This window comes from Nyctibius grandis, chromosome 18, assembly GCF_013368605.1.
Source record: "Nyctibius grandis isolate bNycGra1 chromosome 18, bNycGra1.pri, whole genome shotgun sequence".
NCBI classification, from domain to species: Eukaryota; Metazoa; Chordata; class Aves; order Nyctibiiformes; family Nyctibiidae; genus Nyctibius; species Nyctibius grandis.
This window is the reverse complement of record NC_090675.1, coordinates 7,787,048-7,811,555: the sequence shown is the minus strand read 5'-3', so window position 1 is coordinate 7,811,555 and position 24,508 is coordinate 7,787,048. Positions and strand designations below refer to the sequence as shown.

At 44.0% G+C, this 24,508-nt stretch overlaps 1 protein-coding gene across 5 annotated transcripts; it reads right to left on the bottom strand.

Moving 5' to 3' along the window:
* Positions 1–2,396: 2,396 nt before the first annotated feature.
* LOC137671736 (transient receptor potential cation channel subfamily V member 2-like) lies at positions 2,397–24,053 on the bottom strand. 5 transcript variants are annotated; one of them, XR_011049447.1, is made up of 21 exons: positions 23,594–23,642; positions 22,687–22,727; positions 21,009–21,267; positions 20,238–20,355; positions 18,987–19,282; positions 18,212–18,345; positions 17,720–17,872; positions 16,876–17,016; positions 16,107–16,405; positions 15,475–15,651; positions 14,877–15,035; positions 14,651–14,746; positions 14,052–14,122; positions 13,183–13,348; positions 12,366–12,432; positions 11,971–12,278; positions 11,453–11,571; positions 10,557–10,651; positions 4,011–9,803; positions 3,035–3,073; positions 2,397–2,436 (listed from the first exon to the last, which is right to left on the bottom strand). XR_011049447.1 is itself a non-coding variant. In XM_068415435.1 (17 exons), the coding sequence occupies exons 3-17, from the start codon at positions 19,223–19,225 to the stop codon at positions 9,673–9,675; spliced, it is 2,355 nt and encodes a 784-aa protein (XP_068271536.1). In that variant the 5' UTR covers positions 19,226–19,282; positions 20,238–20,355; positions 21,009–21,355; the 3' UTR covers positions 3,955–9,672. The 5 variants fall into 5 exon arrangements, 2 of the variants coding, with proteins under 2 accessions (XP_068271536.1, XP_068271537.1); XR_011049448.1 differs by lacking the exons at positions 22,687–22,727; positions 23,594–23,642 and adding an exon at positions 24,028–24,053; XR_011049446.1 differs by lacking the exons at positions 22,687–22,727; positions 23,594–23,642 and having other exon boundaries at positions 21,154–21,355.
* Between the last annotated feature and the right edge of the window lie 455 nt (positions 24,054–24,508).

Below are 24,508 nucleotides of genomic sequence, written 5' to 3'. Positions count from 1 at the left end.
TCCTTTCCAGAAGCAGACAGAAAAGAAGAGATGGGGGATATTCCGGTAATTACTCCCTCCATATGCTTTCACACACAGGATAATGCAATAGCCCAATTAATTATTCAATATTCTTCAGGGTGTGTAGGAAAATGCTTCCTTTTTATGATCAAAGGCAGTTATCTCCAAACTTTATGTCACATTTTATCATTTCTGTTTTACACCAAGATAGATTTTAAACATTGTTCCACTCGATTACCTTTTCAGTGAATCTCCAGGGTAACTTTTTACACTGAAGTGATGCCTACCGTTTTGTCTAAGGCTATGTAAACTGAGCAGCTCTTTGCTGCAGTGCTATGCTGTGCATCAGCCTAAAACAAAATCACATGTTCACAATTAAATGCCGGAATTGGGATTTTAGGATGACTGTAGTTGTTTAAACTTTGGTCTTTCCTCAGATTTCCTAGAACAGCCCAGCAATGCCCATGAAGGCACACAGTTATAGTATTGTGTGAATGTGATGTTATGGAAAGGATTAATTGGATAGAAAGTAATGTAAACAAAGGGGCAGCAAATCTTGTCTGAACATTTGAAGAAAATGTCTTATGCACAAAGATGACATTTTATACGAAAGCAAAATCTGGATAATACAACTCCTGTGACTCTGACTTGTCAAAGTTAAATGAGCGGTACAGACGGTCTTGTCGTCGCAGTCCTTGTAAGGCAACTGAAAGCAAACACAGATCAAGTCAGATTTTAACAGTCCTAATTTCTCTAAGGTAGCAGATTCAGAATATCTTTACATATACACATACATTTTCTGAAAACCACAATTCCCCTGACCTCAAATAAGGAGAAGTTGGAAATAAAAGACCCTCTAGTGGTAAGTCAGTCCTAAATCAATGATGTTTTGTAATTCAACTCTCAGGAGAAGGTCTATTAGCAATAACACAAAAAGTCTTCACTGGGGACAAGGTCTTGTTAAACAAATGCCAGTTTTTTACACCTGGATTGCCACAGGGCAATAATAATTAATTTCTTTTCCAGACATTATATGTTTTTCTTGAATAAATATGTTCACATGCTGTGCCAGCTCACAGGCACTCTATTTTGCAGAGATGAGGTTACTTCCTTTAGCAACAGTTTTATTCACCAATAAAAAAATCTACTGTCTGTGGCTGATATTTCTGGAGAAGGTCAGTGATAATAATTAGACGTTGAGTGCATAAGTACTGAGCAACGCTGACCAACACTCAAGATTCTCATAAATTATTCTTAGGAAAGAAATGTACCATCAACATCATAATCCCTAAGAGTACTGCGACTAGAGTAATTAGTGTTCATTATTGCTCAGTGCTAAATGTTGTCCTGACTTCTCTGTCCCATGCTTTATGGACAGCTAATTAAATATTCAGTTGTGGTAAAGGCTCCTATTGAGTAGCAAAAAGCTGCCTCTTTACAGAGCTTTGTGGAATTTTTTCAGAAGCTGTGATTTGGTTTTCAGACTAACTGTGAATCTTTGGCTGGTGAGGAAGTGGACAACTGGTGTTGAGCTAGTCAGTGAAGAACAGATAAGGAACAGAATCAAATATATATCTTTGAACTGAAACATTACAGGAAAAATGTTTTGAGAAAGTCTGGCAGCAAGAGTAAGAACTGCTCAGTATTTCCATGGTATTTCACCTGGACCAAGCTGGCCTATTTACAGAAGTTCCAGTTTCTGCTGGGAACGTTCAGAACATACAAAATCCCAAGAGTCTTAAGGAACAGACAGCCAAAATACACCAATATGGCTAGAGTTTCAGAATTAAACACGGTGTTTACGTTTCCATTAGATAAACACATTATCTAGCTGTTCAAATTCTCTCTTTGTCTATAATTTGTTTTCAAATACAAAATGCAAGAACAAAATCAAATGTCTGCCGTGTCTTAGCCTTTGTGAACTCCACAGGCCACTCAGCTACCAGATGTCTGATTGAAAATGAGGTACGGTCTGTCAATAAATTTTTTTTTTTGTCTAAATGACCTACATTATCAGTGCTGAACTGCAGACATCAAGGTCTTCTCAGACCTAGGTCTATGTTAATCAGTTCGTGTTCACTATGTCTTGCTTGTTCAAAGCTTTAGACATACAAAGGCAAAAGCCTTTGCAGCTTTAACTAAAGGCTTTACATTTTATACAATTTCTAGCACTGGGAAATATTTTTTTATGTCCCTCTGATGCTGAATTAAAAATAGAATCATTACACAGTGCTTGGAACACAGATTCTGTATTTGTCTTTGCAGCATTTCCCCAGCACACTAAAAAGCAGCACTCATTACCTACCAGAGCACAACCACGTTCTCCAGTGATCCTACTGTAATATCTTGGAGACCATCATTAGTGAAATCAAAGCCACCATCAATGGATTACCCAAAATACTGGAGTCCTGAAGAAATTTCAGAGGCTTTTACTCTCTAAAAGCGGGAGGGAACATCAACAAGTATAAGTCACGCGCTCTCTCTTGCCTTTTGGAAAATGTACTTCTTTTCACAAGGCTGCTGCAAAGATGATTTTGTAACACTTGTGAGATGCAAAATACTACCTCTTAACTTGCTCTAATGGACAGGCAGGCTTGCAAAAGGCTACGCTGTTCTATAGACAGCACCTGAACCCAGGTCCCTTGCCTAAGCAGACAGGGGAATAGTTACAATTCAGGAGCAGCTCTGCTGCAGAAATCTGTGCAGTCACATAAACCATCTGACATCTGCAAATTTCTCCCCCATCAATGCAAATGAAATGTGGAAGTCCTTCCCCCCAGCCTCTTGCTACAAAACCACAAGCTTTTCCCTCTCGAGGGGCAGTAGAGGCAATTCCCAACAAGACACATAGTTGAGAAAGAGAGTTCTTCATCTTGTCTTTATCACCATTAAAGGTGTAAATGCTGCCAAAAGAGGAACTGTTGGAAAGCTGATCTTCAAGGGGGGCTCCAGCTGCGATATCCTCATATCCATCCCCATTGATGTCTCCAGTGCTGGCCACTGGAAACCCAAACCTTGCAAAAGGAGAGGTCACCTGCACATTTAAGTGTCCTTTCGACGTGAATGAACCAGTCTGAAAAACATCCGAGAAGGAAATCTGTTTATAGCAAACGTAGCATGAGTAGCTCTTACATGAAAACCAAAAATCTTACTGCACACTTGTAATGCTTAAGGTGAACAATAAAGCCCTAAACAATCTAAGAAGTAGCTCGAGATACCAGCTGACTCTCAGAACAAAAGCTTGATCCCTCTGCATCAAGAGCACACGAATCCCACAGCAGCAGTGTCTCTGGACAGCCCTGTGCCAGCTGACACACTGAAGCACTGTCCTTTCTGAAACCAGTAGCAGACTGGGCTTATCCCCAGCTTGTCTCACAACAGAAACCATCCCATCCTCTCCACCCTACTACAGAAATAAGCCACAAGAGGGTGCACGTTACTGGACTTCTAACAGATGCCCAGACTTGTTTTCTGCTTCCACCCATCACGTTATGGGCCCTGAGCAAATTTTAGCAGTGCACCAGAGAGGGGTTCTCCTGGTCTGCTGTTAAAAGTTCACTTCTCTTTCAAAATGACGCAATTAACTTATATCCTGTATATTGTGTAACGGATCCTGTAGCTAGGCCCACAAAACAGTTTGTTTTCTGCGTCTCCCAGGAAGCCAATTTTTAGCAGCTCCCCATGCACACGTTTATTGCAGGCATTGCAAAGAACACGGCTCGGCAGAGCGAGGTCTGCACCAGCAAATTGCCTACGAACAGGCAAAAGACATGGTTTTATCCCCCAGTGATAACAGTATACCTTAGGTACACAATGGTTTTATTTCTTCAATTATTTTTCTTTTACATTCTAATGACTAAGGCAGGCCCACTGCCTTCACCCCGCAGTCCTCTACCATACAGGGAGAGCACATTCAGCGAGAGCACAAAGGAGGAATGTTTTATTTGTCACTACTTAGGCATGGTTGGAAAATCCCCAACAAGGAATGTTTACGCTAGCAGTGTTTTTACCTCTGTCTCCAGGCGATAGACGTAAACCCTTCCTTCTTCCCCTCGAACGTGATACAACGGAGCTCCAACAAGGAGAGGAGCTGTCAGCCCATCATGGTTCACATCAAGTGGGCAGAGCTCAGATCCAAAATAAGATCCAACCTGTGCTCCAGAAAAAGACAAGCAGCTCTCTCCCTGGAATTCTCTATATATAGCATTAGTGTCCTTTGCAGCTGTAAGGCAATTTTTAGAACAAAACATCACATATCTACTTATATGTGGATCATTTCCCTATTATTTATTTTATTACAGCCATCCTCAGGGACAGATCCTGCAACCAGTTTAGCAGTAACAAAATCATTAATCAACAATTTGACAGAGGAAAAAGAATACCATAGTTGACGACCTCTTTCCCCAGGAGCCATGAGAACAGAACATAAATAGAGCACACCCCATTTAGCTAGATTTCTTCCCAGTCTTTTTCTGAATTTCATAATTTCTTCTGGTGTCAGTAATCTCGTCTTCACTGGTTTTACTTTGAATGCCGTTTAATTTGGTCTCAACTAAAGAATTTAAAAACGCAAGAAAAAAACACACTCTAAAAAAATACCCTTCTAATTAACACACCTTAAACTCAGGATGTGTTCCCACCCAGGTTCCCAAATTTGCAGAAGACCTGAGGATCAGACTGTTAACAGCAGTTAGGCAGCTGAAGATGGAACAAGATCACCTAGGTGTCTAATTTAAACTTCTCACCTTCTTTGCCCTGACAGCAAGAAGCGGAGCAAGGCTAGACAATCAGAGCAGCTCTCTGCTCCTTTGATTAAATGGCCAACAGCTCAGTTAAGTTGGAAGGAACAGTCTTCAGTGCCCAGGCACTTCTAAAAATCCCAGTGGATTTTGTCACATCTGTACACTAAGAACATCGATGCTTTTCTAAATTCTGGCTTAAGAGCTGGATCTTTTGGGTGCATGGGACACCAGAACTGAAGATCCCTGCTGCTGTGTGCTAGTCTTCAAGGCTGAACCTTGTAACCCTGTTGAAGTCACTATAATACATGTTAAAATTCAGTTTTGAGTCTCTCCCTGTGGACTGTAGACCTTGCTGGTTAGGAAATCAGAAGGCCCCTGCTGTTAGAGCTTGCTGAGACAAAGTGACTCTGTTGTGGATTTCCTAACTGAGGTTTCAAGGTGTAACACTAGTGACATTTTAATAAAACTGCAGATGCAAAGACCTACTAAAAGGTAAATTTATGTTACTGAAAGGTAATTTTTAGCAGCATCTCCACTTCTGTCCATCAGCACCTTTAGTACACCTAGAACAATAGGATCTCTCTGGCAAAGCCACGAGGGTCTATGTTTGTACTGTCCACCTTGTCCTTTGGTGCCTGCTACAGGGACATGCCACATCCCATCAAACTGTGCAAATGGATTGACGCAAGTGAACTCACAGCAGGGATTTAAGAGAGATGTCAGCTCTCAGATGCCCCTCATAGTAATTTTTTTAATGCAGAGGTTCCCTGCAGAGCACTTGGTGTTCCCCTTTTGTTTTGTATATTATTGGCGTCAGAAACAGTGACATTTTATGGCGGGATGCCCAGGGCACGTTAAGGGAATCTGCACATCTCCCCTCCCCTCTACCAACAATTCTTTGGTTTCTATTGATCCCTTGTTTTTCTGTACTGTTGACCCTCATCTGGGCCAGACTAGCACAGAATTACTCCCAAATAGTTCATACTATCAGAGTGTAGCAAGTATTATTCAGACGGAGTGCGTTGTTATTCCAAGTGCTAAATGTGCTGAAACAGCAAATGCTGAGCCATCAGAACAGTTAACTGCATAGCAAGTCCTTTTGGAAGGGGGGGTGGGGGGAAAGCTGTTCCAGAGATGCGGTTCTCTTTGCCCAGAAAGTGTAAATTTTCCAAGCATTCTCAGAAGAGCACAACAAATCACCCAGACACTTCCTAACTAACCTCCAACTCTCCTCATCTAAGGACTCCCTGTGTTTAACCTTTGACAACTGTCCTCACAGTCCAGAAATGCTGTAGCACTCCACGTCTCAGAATCAGAACTGAAAAAAAGATTACATCAAAAGAGGAAGCGAAGAAAACACTCTTTGCACGCAGATTTTAGTAAGTCAGGTGCCAGCCATGAGGCAGCCGCAGTCACGCCTTTCTGAGGCTTTGCCTGGTCCTGTCTGGCCCCACTTTTATTCGTGCTGCTGAAGCAGAGGTGAGGTTGCAAAGTGGAACAGTTTTCTTTTAAAATGCCTTTTTTTTTTTTTCCCAATTTTATTTTTGTCTTAGTCCTAGAGCAACAAATGAAGTGTCTTAAATACAGCAAAGAAGAACTGATAGGTAGCCACAGGAACAGTCCAGCTGAGCCATCTGCCAGCTGCACCGCTTCAGAAATAGCTCTTTGCAGCTTATGTAGACTTTACATAAAGCATCTGCTCTTTGTCGGAGTCCTTTCGCTTGTCACATTTCAAAGACTCCTTTTGCTAGCTCCAGAGGCAGTGGAAAGTATGCTCAGCTGCAAGTGGGGTCACGAAGAGATTAAGAGAGAGGGAATCAGCTGAGACACAGATATGCTGGCTTCAGAGCACGCTCCCCATGCTGGCTTCAGAGCACGCTTTGGAAAAGCAGAGGGGACAAAACAATAAAGTAAAATGTGCAAAAGCATTTGAGGAACAAGAAAGTCTCGCCTCCACTTATACCCCTGAGGAAAATGTGCCTTTTGGGGAATTGGGAACCATACAAACCAGACATGAAGTTTAAGATTACACAGATAAGCGGCGAGAGAGATCACTGTGCAGCGGAAGGCACTTGGAGCCTAGCAGAGAGGCCACAGGGAGCAATAACCAGGCAAAGTGTGCTTGAGTCGAGGAGGAGGCAGCGTTTGGAAGGAATAAGGTCTGCATTCGTCTCCCAACCCTGCCAGGAACCAAGCAACTGACCAAATCACACAGGGGAGGGTCTGAGCATCCATAACCCTGCATGGAAAGTAATAAGAACCGCTGGTGTCTTTTCCCCATGGCCCGGCTGGGCCTTCAGAGTCTCCGTGGCTCATACATACAGAGTAGACAGAGGAGAGAAACTGCAGCTATTCCTTCAGTGACGCTTGTGGAAGGTTTCTGTTTTCTCAGCTGAGAGCACTGCAAGGGATGGATTCACATGCAGGGGGGTTTACCTGTCACAACAGGTAGAAGGGAGAGGGCAGTTTATCTGTTGATAATTTCTTGTGTAAATGACTAAAGTGTTTCCTGAAAACATTATGATGAGATCCCAAAATCCTGTTGGGCCTTCAAAGCTATGAATCAGCTTGTAAGTCCTTCCTCTTACAAAGAACTGCAGACATCCCACAAAATAAACCCCAGCCAGCCTTCCTGTTTGTAACGCGACCAAAATGGGAAGTGGCTCAGATGGTGAAACCAAAAAGGAGCCTTGTGCATTAAGGATACAGAAAATTGTGAGGTTACTGATATTAATCTCAATAGCGCTGACTCACCTCAGCTGTATAGGAGGGACCCCACTGCAGAGAGCTTGTAACTCCTCAAAAACCTCCTTTTTTCCATAGCACAAAGAACCATACAACAGCCTGGGCACTGCTACATCTTCTGACCAACCTGACATATCTGTTTGCTGCATCTGCCTGACCCTGTCTGCTGTCCATCAGCTTGAGAGAGCTGGGACTGGTGGTCTGTGATGTGACTGTGAAGCACAAGGAATGCCAAGGTCCCACTCACAGTGGACACTAGAAGTTTAAGAACATTTTTAATGCAGATCAAAAGATAAACTAACGCCGCAAGCTTAAGAAAGGGATTTAAAGAGAAGCAGGTTCAAGGAATGGCCAAAGAGGCAGGTTATCTTGAAAGCAAGCTGTGACAGCCCGCAGCTATCAAAAAACCTACCAATAAGCAAGATTTCTCTTTTGTCCAGGCACGGATGGCAGATCAGATTTTGCATTTCTTGAGAGCTCAAAGTTTCCCTGCCACAGCAAAGCACCAAGCACAGCAATAGATTACCATTCGGCAGATGATCCTTCTGTGCAATATGAGCACCTTGCCAAAGCTTGGGAACACTTAGGACAAAGCCATAGATGGAAAAGCAGCTGAAGACTTCACAAAGCAAGAAAACAGCAGAAGCTGGAGTGAGAAAAGTTAGTTACAATTCAGAGACCCAGTGCAATGAAGCTGCAGAGGGAATTGCCCAGCAGAGGGGAAGAACCTGTCTGAAGTGACAGGGAATAAGTTCTAAAAGCAATGCTTTTGCTGCCGGTCCCATGCACACAGTAAGCAACAGGATTAAGGTGGTTGTCTCCAAAAGACAAACCTCCCAGCTTCACTTGCTCAGAGTAGAAATGAGAGACAGGAGATCTTGAGTTGCATAGTTTATCCTACTGAATGAAAGGTGCTGCCAACATTTGTAGTCTGCAGCTTTTTCAGGGTTATCATTAGCCATTCCCTCTAGGAAAGATGCGTCCGATGCAACATCAGCTGTTACAGCTTCAGATGTGGCTGCACAAACTGACATGAGGTCATGAAAAACAAGAGCTCACTCGCATGGCAGTGAGGTCAGCACAGTGCTGGGTGAAATGTAATCAGGAATCTAAGGCCCTACAGTCCACACTGATCACATCTTCTCTTGCTTTTTGAGAGAGGCTGAAGCTCTGAAAAGATATCCAAGGATGAACATTTTCAATTAAGTAAACTTGCTATATTGACAGTTTACAGAAATACATGTTACTATTTTTAAATATAGGCTGAAAGTGAGACAGCTCAATTTTATCTCTTTTCCACAGAGTTTAAAGTATGCTTCCCATCCTGCCCAAGGCAGTGGGTACATTACAAAGAGCAATGAGGTCCTTGTAATCGTTTACAGCAAGACAGGATGCCCGCTAAGGCTGACAGGAAATATTAACCACACGATGCATTTTGGCCCATCTCTCTCTCAGAAGCCATGTGCAGGATTCTGCTGCTGTTTTCTACAGAGCCAAAGCAACCTGGGAAAGACACGTCAGAAATTCACCATGTGAAGTTACACGCCTGGGAAATCCACACCACTTTTGTGCTCTCAAGCAAACGTGCACATTGTGCAAACGATTTCATTATAATACTGTAAAATGGGAATTCTGATGTGGGCTAAACACCGAGCCCTGCAGGTACTGACACAAAGGCTCTTGAAGACTGAGTATTTGTCCACTCATGTCTCACACCAACAGTGTTCTGCACAGAAGGCAACTCCATCCTTAGCAACTTTTTATGCCTCTACAACACTTTATTCCAAAGCACTTCAGCGCAGTCTCTTGTGCCAAAAAAACCAGCAGTCAACCCATTCTTAGATAGGTCACTTCAGCCTTTGCTTCTCTGTGGCAAACAGCATTATTTCTATTCAGCTCAGAAAGCACTGTCTTCCCATAAACCGCTCCCCACTGCCCCTATGGTCTTGCTCTTGCACCTTTAGACTTAGTCACGAGAAAGTGTCAGGCAGAGAAAGTTGAGTAAAAATAGTTTCTTCAGAGGAAAGTAATGATTAAAGTGCACGAAAATATTTAAAGCCACAGGCTGAACCACTGTCTTTGACGAAATGCACTTTAATACTGACAATGCCTTCAATTCTTCCAGCTGCTATAGGAAGAACTACCCCTTTGAAGTTGGAAACACAGTTGCAATTCAGAAAACCTGCTAAAGATTTCTGGTTTGTCCCTCTAGAGGCATCATCTCAGTTGCTGATTGCTGGGGCTGCAATAGTGCCTGCTCCTCTGAAGCAGCTGCTCTCTGTTGTGTCTGTGGCATCCGTTTCCACGATCTTGCCTCTAGAGCAGGAGACATAAGAAGAGCAGCCCCTTGTCAGCAGGAAGCTGACAAAGGGATCCAGTTTTTAGAAGAGTGCAGGTTCAGGGAAAACCCAACATACAACAGATAGTGTTAAGTGTTGCAACCTCCCCACTCCTAGAAAACTGGCATCCAGGAAGAACCTATGCTGGAGGAGCAAGGGGCTGTGTTTAAATCCAGTGGAGCTTCTGCCCAAGCTCTGCCAGGCTGAACAAAATATTTCTGGAGAAAGTAACAGCCCTCCATTTTCCACACAGAGTTGCTTCCCAGGTGTAACAGGGGAAACAAACATTATTATCTTAGGCAGAATTTGACAGAGTTGCCAGTGTTAATGCCCTGATTTGAGCTATAAAAGCCCTGTAATGTTAATGCTTGCAGTATGAGTGGGCCTAAACTTCACCTTTCCTAGAAAAAGCACCACACATTTGGGCTACTGAGTCAAAGGGAATAACAGCCCTTGCTTTTCTCAGCAGCATTTCCTGCCCATTTCTACCAGAGGTAAGTAGGAATGGCATCTCCTTCATTCTCACTATTTGTTCCCAAACTTTGACCAGGTCCTACCTACCATAATTCTTTATTTTCTCAGCTCACAAGTGATGCTGTGTGGAAGCAATTTCACAAGTAAGCTGGCCTGCCTAAAATTTCTGTTACCAAAAACACAATAACATGCCAACAGTAGTTGCTGAGCAAGAAGCTAAAAGAATACTGAAGACTTTCTTCTTTATTTAATTTACCTTCTGGATTTATTTCTGAATCACTGGTGTTTCCAGGGTCTTCCTTAAGAACTCCTGCGTCCTTTGCCCAATTTGTCCATTTAGTTTCTTCTACTCTGGAGAGAAAAAATGCAACAGACACTGATGCATGAAGCACAGCATTTCAGTCCATATCTCATTGTCCTGCAGCATCCCAACCCAGCTCATCCTGCCAACACCATCCTAATGGTTTGGCTGTAGCAACAACACCCTACAGAGCTTTTTTTTCAGTGAAGATCTTCTACAGTTTAAGCTCTATAAGGTAAATATCTTCTTCTCCTTCACATTGTGTTGTTTGTTTTAAAATACTCCAGTTCCTCCCAGGGAACATACTTAATACAAAGGAGAAGATTCCACTTTCTACATGCTCCATAGCCCATAACACCCGGGAGTTACAGAAGTGCTGCCGGCAGTTGGGTTCGTTGGGTGGAGAACGGTTCATCTGCTCTCCCAGCCCCTGTATGCGAGGAAGAGTGCTGCCCCCTCGTGCTGCACTCAAGTTGCATGTTCCTGAGCCAAGGGGCCACCAGCCCACATCCCTCCCACCACAGCCTGCTCCAGGCACAGCTATGCTCACAGCAGCAAACAAAAGATCATTGCAGACCCTGTGACACCATAACCACTTGCACAGATGTGGGTTAAACAGGACATCTTTTGGTGACAGCATGTCTTGGTGACAATGCTGGTGGCTCAACTAGCTCTCAGACTTCCAGCATTGCAGTCACCAACCAATTTGCATGTCCCCAGGAACATGTGGTTGAGTCACTCTGTTGAGTCAGTGCTGAAATTCCCTGTGGTGGTTCAGGGTTACCAGCTTATGAATCATGGAAACCCTTTACTAGGCTGGAGTGTAGGGAGTAATGGTACATCTGTCTTACCTGAAACACCACCTCTCATCTTTCTTATTGAGGCCCACTGACATGAAGCAGCCAGATCTCCTCTTCCCACCTTGGCGCCACAGCCAGGCCTTCTCTATTTCTAGAATAGCAATAGCCCTCTGAAAGAAGAAGTCCATGTCAGAAAGAAAACAGGGCATACAGAGCCCAGCCCCTCTTCTCGATTAAATTTTCCCCAAGCAGCAACTGCTTTGACTTAGAAAATCACTTTGGAACTCAATCCCAAAATGCTCCTTAGCTTAACAGTACCAGTCAGTTACTTACTCTCCCAAGTTAATTATGCACGTGGATCTGGACTGGCTGGTAGCCATGCAAACAGCATGAGTTTTAAATACATCTAAAAATTACGTTAGGTTTTACCCCCAGAGTGGCAAATTTATGTAAAAGAGAAGTTTATAGCTGAGGCTTAGGACAAAGACAGGCACTGTCATCTCTGATGGTATGACACTCAAGTAGGAGTTTGGGCCATGACAGAACTGCTGAGCAGCACCGTGTCTCACCTGCAGCTTCCAGACGCTTTTGCTATAACCAGAAATATCCGTGACAGTCTCGCTCATGAGTGCAATCAGCATATTGAGCAAAAGAATGTAAGTGAGGATCACAAAGAGAAGCAGCAGAAGCATGACGAAGTATCTAAATCTGGCATGTTCCTGGAAATCCAGGTCGCCCATCCCAATGGTGATCTTGAAGAGCTCCAGGGAAACGCTAAGCAGCCCGCCGTACATCGCGTGGTTCCCAGTGCTCTCCATCTGAGCAAGAGACTTGTTCTGAGAGACTGAAGGAGCATCCCCCATCAGTGTAACCAGAGCTGTGAGAAAAGGAGAATTTGAATCTTCCTCAGAAAAATTTCCTTCTTGCAGCCCAGCCTACAACATAATGCTGAGTAAGCCCTTACCTGCAGCAAAGCCAAAGAGGAAGATCATATAAACCAAGAGGAAACGCAGCAGATCTCTCAGGATAGTCTGAAACACAAATCAGGAGGAAGTGCTGTTCTTTATCTCACCTGAAATCACCTGGATGATCTCCTGTTCTCACACATAAACCAACCCCCAGTAACAATACTGAAAACAAGTTGGAAAATGCTTTTATCCAGTTTAAGAAACTACTAATATATGTTAAATTACTTCCTCAGGTAAGTAACAACATTAGTAGCTTAATCTGAGAGTACTACATGAACTTCTTTGTTGTTATGTTTGTATGAATAGATTCTTTGAAGCAAATAAATATCACATCAGTTGCCCAGTATGGTTGTTTCCAAATCATTTCAACACACATCTCTCTCTTTTCTATCTCCATTGGGTTTCACACAAGTGGTGATCAGATTCTTCCCTGGCACCTCATTTCACCCGCTTTGTCTCGCCTTTCTAGTCCCAGACTCCTTTATGGACCTGGAAATACTTCTCAGCCCAAGCATAACAGTTCCAGGGAACTTGCACTGGTTTTGACTGCTAGTCTGGAGTTGTTTTATGACAAACAGGTGTCAGCTGCTCTCACTTGCTATATTCAAAGATGGCAAACTAACGGTTTGCTGCAATTATACTTCCTTGAAGACACTGATCAAATTGCAGAAGGCAATTTCTTTACTTCCATAGTCAGTACATCAATCCCATTTATGGTTTTCATGATCCTGGGACAAGAAAAGTAATTGCAGGACTTCTAGTAGTTCCTCACACCCAAAAGCTTTTCATACAAAGTTTTTTCTGAGCACTGACCTTCTGTATCATGACACTGTAGATCCCAGTGCGTTGAAAGCCCCGGGTGTAATAGAGCATGTTCACCCATCCCAAAAGCAGGGAGAACACCATCACCGCCACGTAGTTTTCTGAACTTGCACCGTACAGGACTGCTGACAGCAGCAATGAGAAAGCCTGGATGAAGCTGGAGAGAAGCAGAGTGAGTGACACAGTGATTTACATCAACAAAAAGGCCCATTTGCAGATCTGTTCTGTTTTGCAAGGAAAAGCAAACACATTTCACGAGGCTACACGGAGCATATAAAGCAGCAGTTAATCAGACACAGTTTATATAAGCAAATCCTCTTATAACCAGACCCACAAATTGCTGCAGTTTTGTGATGAACTGGTTAATCTCACAGTGTGGAAACTCTGAATTGCTTGATGTAACTCACATGACTGATAGTAAATGGAAAAGAATTTTAACACTTAGGAACACATGCACACATTCAGGTACACACATGCATCTATACACATTTCTCCTCAGAAAACTGAGAGGTTATTTTCCTTTCGACCAAATCTGAGCCATAGTGACTGTATGACTAAAAACTTGGGCTCTTTTTCTCATATGTTCTTATCTGTGGAACAGAGGGTCTGACCTTCACCACGTTCAGCTACAAATCCAAGGACAGACCCTACCCAGCGAAGTCCGTTACAACAGAGGGTTATGACAAGATGCAGCAGGGAGGAGAAGCAAGCAGGGAAGGGATGGAAAGAGGAGACAGTGGCAGAGAATCAACCTTGCCTGCTCACCATCTCTCTAGTAATGTTAGGGCAACTTAGCTGCACACAGCAGAGAACCAATTTCACTCGTGCTTTCATTGTGCAAAAAACCTCAAGAGACATACATCAAGATCTCAATGCAGCTGTCAGAACACATAGTCTTCAGGGACTGGCGTCTCCTCCGCAGGTACAGACTCTAACAGAGAAAAATCAGTGGTAGCCATTCATCAGAACAACAGGGCACGCTAGAGAGTGATTCCTGCCTGGCATAGCCTATCGCTCAGGGGAGAGGTTTGCTCCATAAGCCCCTCTTCATGCTTTCGCTTTCAAGATCCCAAATTTCAGCTAGTCATCCTTCCAAGGTGAAAAAAAGGCCTTATTTATAAAGGGCAAGGATAAACACGGGCTGAGTCATGGCTCAGCCCTGTGTCTTTATTAATAGACTGCATTAAATGCCAAGGATGCATTTTGGTACCATAAATTACAGAAGTCTCTCATAATTACTTACTGTTGTGAGCCTATTCTTCCTCTTGCCCAGCAACCTGGCTAGTGCCACCCCGTCACTGCTAGATCACAGTGACACTGTGTCTCAGAACAGGATTCCCTCCTGCCAGTCACTCAAGTACATCCTGATGTCAGGAGAACCGAATCTGTCGCCTCCATGTCAGTGATGGTTTCCTTTTTTTTCTTTCTTACAATGAAACTAGACAAGAGATCCCCATACCTGAGCAAAGATTAGATAAACGCCTCCTAGCAAGATAATGATCAGTCCAGAGACCCACAGGAAGCCTCCAGCCGTGAACTCCACTGGAAATGAAGGCTGCAAGATGAAAACAAAAAAACTCAAAACACTGAAGCCAGGCAGAGGTAGTGATGACAACCACCCTGTGCCTTTTAAAACTCAGCTCCATCCATTCAGGCCTTTCCAGATAAAAGAAGATCGGGCCTACCTTTACCCGTAAGGGTTGATAGTATGCAATGGCCGTAAAGATGATCATGAATGACAAGTATGAGACAAAACTGAAGTAGAATCTCTTGGAAGCAAACGTTTCCCATTTTTGCTGAAGCAGTTTGTTCAGTGGCTCCAAAACCACCATCTTGTACCGATTCTGTGGGGAAAAAATACAATAAAAATGTACCCATGTGTCAACAGGAATACAAATTCACCAGAGAATTGTCTTTTTTTCAGGGTTGGAGTCCAGTGGCTTCAATTGGGGTAACCCTAAGTGTTTATTCAGGCCTTTCAGTAGGGAAGAAATCAACCATCCCATAAGAAGTTACTTCTGCTTGGCTTCATCAATGTCTTTGGACACAGCCAGGCTTAGGACAACCAAAGGACCAAAAATTTCTCTTCTATTACAGATTATCAGAGGCATACCAAGTGGACTATAAATAATAAAATATGCAACTACTTCATGCATTTCTTTTCCAGAAAAATTATCATGTGAAATGCCACATTAACTTGAAATTATTTGCATAATTATACAGCAACAGTACAGAAAGGCAGAAAAAACGTTGCTGTCTTTGACTTTTAGTAAAAGCACTCACCGGTGTGTCACTGCTGTATGCCAGAATCTCCAGCACAGAATTTTCCTCAAAGCTGTCTATAGAGGACAAGTCATAGAGAGACACATGGATAGGTCCATAGGTCCACTCTGTGAACTTGCGTGACAGGTGCCTGTACACTGGGTCTTTGATCTCTCTTTGGATGATGTGCTTGAAGATCTGAAGAGAAACCAGAGGCACACTCGAAAAATGTGTATGTAATGAAGGTGTGGAATGACACAAGCACATCCAAATCACCTTCAAATGCAGGACACCTGGCTTTCTGCATTATACACTTGGATACATCCAAACACCAGACTATCTGGCTAAAAGCAGGCAATCTAACTACACCTTGTATCAGCTCTTCCAGGAGTAGAACCAATTTGAGTCCAGACCAGCTGTCTTGGCTGGGACAGAGAGCAGCAGCAGCCAGCTGAGACTCTGTAGGACGCTAACTGGAGTGGCCTGGAGGAGGTCTCCTTTATTGTCTCCTGTGGCACTGCCACTGTCAGCAGCGTTACTGCAGGTTGGGTGCAAGATGCTCCTACATCAAACCCCACTGCTACGCTGAGGATGCATGCTGCAGTCTTCCTTGTGTCTCAGCAACCCCAGGGATTCCCTCTAGTTGTCTTTACCTCCACTTTGCCTGTCTTGGCAGCCAGCTGCAGAGGATTTAATCCATCATAATTCACTATTTCCTCCAGTTTGCATGTTGGGTCAACCTTCACACCCGCCTTCAAGATCTCAACGTATGTTGTGCTGACAAACTTCGTGTTCTCCTCAGTGTCATCTGCAATCATCACAAGGGCATGGAGGACGGTGTTGCCCTGTGTATCCTGCTCCTGGATCCTGGCTTTCTGGTGGGGATTGTTCAGAAGATATTCCACCACCTCAAGCTGGTTGGTACAAGCGGCCAAGGAGAGAGGAAGTTCACCTGAAGAGATTAGGACAGCATTTGGAGAGGAAGCAGAAAGGGGTGAAAAAAAATTAAAGAAAAAAAATAGCAATTCTAGGAAAATATATTTAGCCTATAATTTTACTACTGGAACACAGAACAAGTTCTTTCTCGGGGTCTCTCTATTCAGAAAAGACAATTACTCCTTATTTCTGAGGGCAGATGAAACACTTTCCCAGACCCCTAATTTGGCTAAACTAACCAAGTATTTGTCTCTGTCTGAAGCCCCTCAGATGGGATTGACAACATAAAACCAAAGATGATTGCAAATGCTCATTTGACACCTCAGTCTGTGAAAGGATCCTGCCATTCAAATAAGTCAAGAGCTTGATTACAGGACAGTGGAGATGGCAACCCACGCACAGAGGGGCAAACCCAACTGACAATTAGCAGCATCACATAAAGTAAGGTAATAAAAAAGCAAAGGAACACGTTCCATGCTGACTCACCAAAATAAAAGTAAACTCCTTCTTTCTTCTTCCTGAAGAATTCGCCATGGGCTCTGGCATGGACATCAGCTCCATTCTCTACTAGAAGTTTCACTAGGTCTAGGCTCCTTTTCTCTATGGCAATATGGAGTGCTGTCTGGCCTAAGGGAACAGGCAAAACCTATCACTCAGTGCCACTGTCAGAGGGACCAGGCAAAGGACTCTTCAGCAAAACGCTGTTTCAACAATCGCTGTATGTTCTGCACAGCAATCCTGCAGCCTCAGTGCTGGGCAAGGGGTGGGTGGCAACTGGTGACAACAGTGTTCATTGGAAAAGCACATTGCAAACACTGAGTCAGAAGACAAGCCCCAAGACTATCAGGAATTCAACACAAGACCAGGCAACTACCCCTGCCCGGCACTAGTATCCCAAGCAGCTATGAGAGGATAAAGACAACCATACATGTACATGACTATGCTGCATGTCTGCTACTAAAAGGATAACCCAACCAGCAGAACTTATTCTTTAATAGCGATATGCTACTTTTCCACTTTTAGATGTACTTTTTAAGCTTTCCAAAGCAAATCCTCTCATATTCCTCAGTTAGTAAACATCTATCATTTCTGTTTTATAGACTGAGAACAACTTTGCAGAAGTGAAGTGTATAATTCAGGGCTGAAGAGGACGCGGAGCAGAATCAGAAATCAGAACTAAAAGGTGAGTAGGCTGTTACTGGAACCACACCAGGACTCTGGAACTGCAGTGCTGCATAAGCTCCAGTTCCCCTCTTTTTCCTTGTATCTGCACATCTCACCTGTCTAATGGGGAGGCTGCTTTGACACAGCATCAGAAGAGAAACCTTACCTCTGTAGTAACAATCAGAGCATGACACGTTGACAAGTGGCCTGGGATTCTGTGTCTTTTGGTCTATTTCCAGCAAAAGTGGGATTGTGTCATTCTTTCCATTTTTTAAGTTCAACAGGGCTTTCATTAAGCAGGTCTTCCCAGTCTTTGCATCTAGTAGAAAAAGAGTATCAAATGGGTTGTGCATGTACTTTGCACACATCTGTATTACCCAATTCAGCGTGCCCAGAACTTAACTGTCACTGTAAGACCAAATACAACAATAATTTTAAGCACCTTTCTCAGTAATTTTAGTCTGCAGTAGAGGCAAAAGCCTCAGGATATATACAATTAACGGCATTCTCCATCCTCAGATGGATATCAGGAAAATAAAAGAATAGACAGAGGGCTGGAGAAACCAAAACACCACCAGCCAGTTCCCCTGCTTCTCTCCTACATTAAAAAGCACTGCCTCTGCTAACCCTGTTTATGGAGTATAGAACAGGAATCTACCTGTGTATTCAGAATTGGTGAGAAATTTGGAGGTTCTCCTTAAGTACTCAAGTAAACCATCCAGGGCCTCCGGGCTGCCCCTCGAGACTGCGCTGAAGAGCCTGTCTCTGTCAAAGCGATTGGGGTCCTTTTGGCTACGGAAGAAATGCAAAGCGTTAAGAAGTTCTGGGGAGAGGAAGACAAGAGTGTGCAGTAAGTTCTAGTGGGACAGTGTAAGAAAGGAGGGAGGCAGAAAAGTTTGTCAGAAAAAAAGCAGTATTTTATTTTTGAGTCAAGGGAAAAATAGACACAGTTATTTCCCAGAATTCTCTTGAGTGGCTGCTCTTTCCATCAGCTGGAGCTTTTCCCAGATCCAGTCTGATGTGCAACCCTGGAACGCGTCCAGAGCACAAAGACAGAGAAGCCCAAGATAGCTGCAGGACCAGAATCAGTCCCATCACATGGCGTGAAGCACTCTGTGAGCTGGTTTACATCCCTCCCTGGCAAGAACAGTTCAGTTGTATAGGGCTCCATGCTAAGCTGCTCTTACACCCAACTTGGCTTATTTGGTGCTAGTTCACATATACCCAAAATACACCACAACACACACCATACACATAGCGTCCAAGTGCAGAAGGGAAGGGCTAATGTGTCCCCTTTCTGCCTTTAGTTACCTCCCACCAGATTCCTGTAATATTCCTGTATTGTCACTTTTAGTTTAGACTTTGGTAAAGTCTATAGGGATCAGCACAGATTAACAGGGATCCCACCCCTGTCAAATATCCAAGTTACTCACTTGCTGATGAGTCCTGGGCGATAGTTCAGATTAATCTTGACTTTAGGAGGAAAGTCACTGCTCTCCTTCTGATAAGGTGTCTCCAAGGGCCGTGGCTCTCCCTTCCTTCCATGTCCTGATCTTTCTTCCTTTTTACTAGATGCAGGTTTATCTTCCTGGATACTGTCATCTGTTTCTAGCAATCCTATAAACCTGTTCCTCTGACCTGGGCCCGGCTGCCCATTTGTGAAGTTATCCATTTCTAGTAGAGATGGTCTTGCAGATCACCAAAGATGTTCCCCGCTGGGAGACTAAACCTGCAGGGGAGAGGGAGAATTAACAGAATTTGTTCACAAATCTAGAACTTGTACGGTGTGGCACAGACATAGAGGAAAGCATGTTTTCAGGTCCAACGTTCCTACAGTTGCCTATGGGTCCCTTGAGAGAGAGATTCAGTAAAACTCTGCACAATGGGAGTATTTGAATAAAGGATCAAGGCCTTAAACAGGGTACTGCTGGTGAGGAAAAGTTCAAAAGCAGTTCATGAAACACAGGCAACTTGCCTGCAGAACATATGAACCCCCTTTGTGAGATGACCTCACCTGTTGGCAGCAGCACAGGCTCCTTACATAAAAGGCAAAGAAAGTGGATCTTTAGGAGACTACAATCATTGTTCTTGTCTCAGTGCAGCCAACACAAGCTAGTCACCAAGTGGCCAAAAAGATAAGATTAACTGTCAGCCTTCTTTGGAACAGTGGTAAGTTTGTTCATGTTCTCTGTTGGTAAGCGTGACGCTACTTCTACATGGAAAACATACGCACAAATTATGCTCCTCTCATGCATTCTTGCATTTCATCCTGGGGCAAAATGAGTGGGATCTCCCCCATGTTTGGAGCTGTTGGCTGTCCATGGGAGCACAGGCTTTGAACTTCCAGCTCCACAGCACAGGCAAACACACACCCCAGCTGCCATGTGGACACTCACAGCCCTCAGAGCCCCAACACAGCACAGCTCTCCCAACAGCAAAGCTGGATCCAGATCTGCTGTACAGAGAGCACAAGTATTCATCAGAGCACCCAGCCAGCCCACTTCTCTCATCTAATATGTCCTGTACTCCTTTTTTTACTTTTTTTTACTCTTTTGAGACATCTCTTCATATATATCTGGATACATCTCAGATCTACACCCAATGCAAGCTGTCTGTAGTCAGCATGTGAGTGCAGATTCACTCACAGTTTGTGAGGCAACAAGGAAACATTCACGATTACCAACCTGAAGCAGAGCTTTTCTTAATAACTCCGTCTCATTCACATGTACTCCCTCCAAACAGTTAACAGGTTTCCTCTGAAGAGAAATCGCCCTTGCTGGGACTACAGCCAGACTCCATAGCCTGTACCAGCAAAGAGGTAAATTGACACAGCATAAGCATTCTGGCTTAGATTAGGATGTGGAGAAACATAGTTCTAGGCAGAAAACAGCCACAAAACATTTTTATGCAGCTCACAGCAAGAAATCCAAGGGCTGATCTCAAGACGAACCATTATGATAATTCAGCCATTCAGTTTAATCTGCACTCTAATGACAAACATTCCTCTGCACACACAGGCATACACCCTATAATCCCATTTCAGACTTATTTCCTCCCCTCGAACACTTACTGGTACATTTGCCGATCCTTTAGAGGGCTATTTGCACTTCCATAATAGTTTGCTTGTGCTTTTCTGTCTTCCTTTCCCCAAAATCATTTCTCAGCTGCAGTTTCCATCTCTCCACAGCGCTCGAGAGTTATTTATTGTCAGTCTTGTACAGACAGACTGTCTGGTTTAAAAGAGCAAAAGGGTCCTTAAAAAAAGGACCCTATAATATACACATCCCCTTTGTGCGTCCCTAGGAAACAGAGAGAGCACTCTCTGTTTGCCAGCTCCTCTTTTCACTTCTCTACTCAAGAGCCAAGTTGTTTCTTTCTGCGACTTCACCAAGCCATTTTGAGTAGCGCAGCACAAAAAAGCCCTGCTGTCAAAAGAGGAAGAGCACAGCACTTACCCCAAGCTGCTGCAAGCTCCACCCAAGAACTGATCTGACAAGGAGTCCTAACGGATCCTTCAGAGGGTAAAGAATCTCTCAGCGGAAACCAAGTCAAATACCAACAAGTGTTAATAAGTATGAAAGCAGACCCCAAAGTATTTACTTCCATGGGTGAGAGTCCTCTTCTTCTGCAGAGACCACGCTCATATTAGCACTCTGTTAACAGCACAATGTTGAACTCCCAGTTGGTGGTGGTCCATGAGAGAATCCAGGCTGCCTGTGAGAAGGAATAACCACGGATTATTGTTATTTACTCAACTGTAGAGCTTTGTGCAAAGTGAAGAAGGGCTTGCACAGGAAATGACTAGATGGATTTCTCAGTAAAAGAGAGAGCCAATGAGGGCAGTGCTCTTATATGGGAAAGCTGGCAGGCTATTCAAATTCATAATGCTTAACCCCTGCCTGCACATATAGAGGCAACATCTTCTGGCTTTCAACAACAGCCCATTAGGATCTCAAGGGAGGCGGCTGATTTGACCCCGCCAGCGCCAGAGCCTGTGGTTTAGTTGTGAGGTTTGTCACAAGGCTCCCTCAGTTACCCCCAGGACAAGCAAGTATGCATTGAAACATCTGAGGTCAACTGTTTCTGTGGGAAGCCAGTTCTCCTCACACTTCACACACCCAGTTACGAGGCAGCACAAACCATACGAGACAATAAACCAGCCAGAACGTTACCCTGCGAAGTACGCAGCGTCAGCTGCTCACAAGCACAGGAGACTGCACAAAGCAACCCCAGTTCCAAAACACTTGGGCCACTGGTTGCTTAATTTGCCACCAGCACCCATTCCTTAACAGGCTGTTCTCCAAGGGATTGCAAGTCTCGGAGAGGCTCGGAGGTTCTGGGAGCACAGACAGACCATCCCTACAACTGGTTGTAGTTGAGATCATGCACGCACACTAATACCCCTTCACTTGTCACTCGCAAAGCAGGACCCCCGGGAAACACAGGGCATCAGCCCACACAGAGTGTCTTAGTTTTTTCCCCTCCCACTCCTCACAGAACCGAGGCCTGTGGAGGCAGCGTGGTCATTATTTCCCGCAGCATCGATGCAGGGTGACATTCAGCACCCGCCGTCTCAACGGCCTCCCCCAGCACAGCGTTGCTGCGGACTGATTCTCATCTGTACTCTGTAGAGGAGTGATGGTTTACAAAGCCATTTATGTGACCTAGAGCTCATCTAGAGAATCTTATTAACTAACAAAATGGTAAAGAGCTCCTTTAATCAACAGCTTGATAGCAGGGGCACATTCCACAAGAAATCTCAAAAGTTTAGTTAACCATTGGTCCAAAAACATTGACGAGCGGTGTCACATCATGACATACTGAACTCTGGCTGTGCCTTTCTTCTTCCAAACCTACCACGAGCCAAAAGAGTGCCCAACACAATCCTCATCTGACAGGACTGCAGGATGCTGTGGGGCTTCCTGGGATGTGGTCGTCACCCAGAGAAACCCACCCAGATGGCTCCTCCTTTGGGTCTGATGCAGGCTGCGAGACGACCTTCCCATAAATACACCCACGAAATGGCAGGGTGCCTTTTTCTCTTTCAAGGTTTTGCATGAGATCACAAGCTTATTCCTCAGATTCCTGCGCTTCAAAATTCAGCTGATACAGGAACAACGCAAAGCTACTTACTCGTTCCAGGCTTAATGCTTCATTAGGAACCACAGAACAGCCTACAAAGAATAAATATACGCAGATAAATGCAAGACCAGATCTCATCTCTCCTATCCCTCATTCCAGCCTTGCGCTGATTTAGTTCCGTTTGCTTTAGTCGTGTTACACTTAATTTACTGTGATATCAACATAGATTCAGACCCTGGAGTTTAGCTCAGACTTAAGGGTTTAAATCCTCTTGGGCTTTTCCCCCAGCTTTCATGGGAGCCAGCCCACCGTCCTAGCCAAGGAATGAAGCCAGCCCACAGCAGTGCATCACAGCAGAGTTCTTTGTGCACATCTGGTTTCAATAGCTTACACAGAGGAAGGAGAATGTGCAGCTTGCTGGGAAAGGAATCGCTGCCAGCTGGGAGGTCACCACAGCAAAACAGAAACATGGAGCTGCTGGGGAACACGGAAACTTCGGTATGCGCACACGCATGCCTTCAGAGAGTGCACTGGGGTAAACACCCACTTCCATTTCAGAGAAGGGAGAAGCAAGGCAGCAAAAAAACACAAGATCTGCCCAAAGGTGCACTCAAAGATCTGCCCAAAGGTGCACTCACCAGTGACAGCATTCTGAGGTCAGTGAGGGGATTATGTCACTGCTGTGCCCCAGCCAGCAGAGCGGGTTATGGTGCTTAACAAGCATCTGGCCACCAAAATTTAAAATCCTCATAGCTGGTAGGACCCAGGAGGAAGCCATCCAAAGTAGCTGTTGGGACTCAGGACGCCATCCAAAGCAGCACGCAGGGAGAATAAAAGCAGCAATTTAATTTCACCTGTCTGCCAGCCTGAATTTTCAAAAGCAACACGTGATCCTCCTGCCTTCTGAGGCTTTTATTTGGAGGAACAACAAGGACTCTTGCAATTGCTCAGTACTTACTTTACTGATTAAAATGCGTCTGATGGCACTAAGTTTCTCCTGACAGGAGAGACACATTCTGTGTAAACCTTAAATCTGGGAAGAGAGAAGTCAAACTCTTAACGACTAAGTGAAATTTTAAGTAAAACCAATAATTTTCATTTCATAATATTCTCAAACATTTTCATAGTTGTAATTATGATATAATTACAGATTATACATGAAGAAGCACAGTCATGGCAGCAAAAGCAACAAGGGGAACCTGCTTAAACAGAAGACACAAGGACGCACAAGGAAGATGGCTTTCTGCAAAGATGGAAACAAGCACATTTCCTAAAGTACGTGTTCTCTGTTCACCTAAGTGCCCATTTTTACCAAATACTGAAAAATGTAATACTCTTATGATTAATATCACCTTTTCTGTATGCTGTAAATAGAAGATCAAAGTCACTTACATGTGTCTGTAATTCAATTACAGCATTGATCCGTTGCCACTCTAAGGGGCAGCAGCTCAAAATCATCTTCACAGGAGGAGGGAAGCCTCTAGTAACAGCACGCAAGGGTGGGCCAGTAACATTTTCTCCAGAACAACAGGTAGGCCAGCGCTTCATTCAAACCTCACGAAGGCCATGCAGCTAAAAGAGAAAACTGTTTCCTTTAAAGGTGTACTTTCACACTTGGGAAAATAATAAAGTATTTTTGCAAGGCCAGACATTTTTTTTCATGCAACTTTTGTAAAAGCCACACTGAAGGGATGAACTTTAGCAGGTTCATTTGTTACAAGTACACAGATGGAATCCTACACCTCTAGAGACAGCAGCCAGCGCCCAATCTAAAATCCAAATATTCTTAAATATAATTCCTTGTCAGAACTTATCCGATAGCCATGGGGCCCCAATTAATTTACATGATTATTTCTTTAATTACTAGTCTTAC

Excerpts from the sequence above, each read along its gene's own strand:
- LOC137671736 (XM_068415435.1), bottom strand. The coding sequence starts at position 19,225 with ATGGATAACTTCACAAATGGGCAGCCGGGCCCAGGTCAGAGGAACAGG. Across the intron at positions 18,346-18,986 it reads CGCCCAGGACTCATCAGCAA|CCAAAAGGACCCCAATCGCT; the intron begins GTGAGTAACTTG and ends TTTCTTCCGTAG. Across the intron at positions 11,572-11,970 it reads AAAGCGTCTGGAAGCTGCAG|AGGGCTATTGCTATTCTAGA; the intron begins GTGAGACACGGT and ends TTCTTCTTTCAG.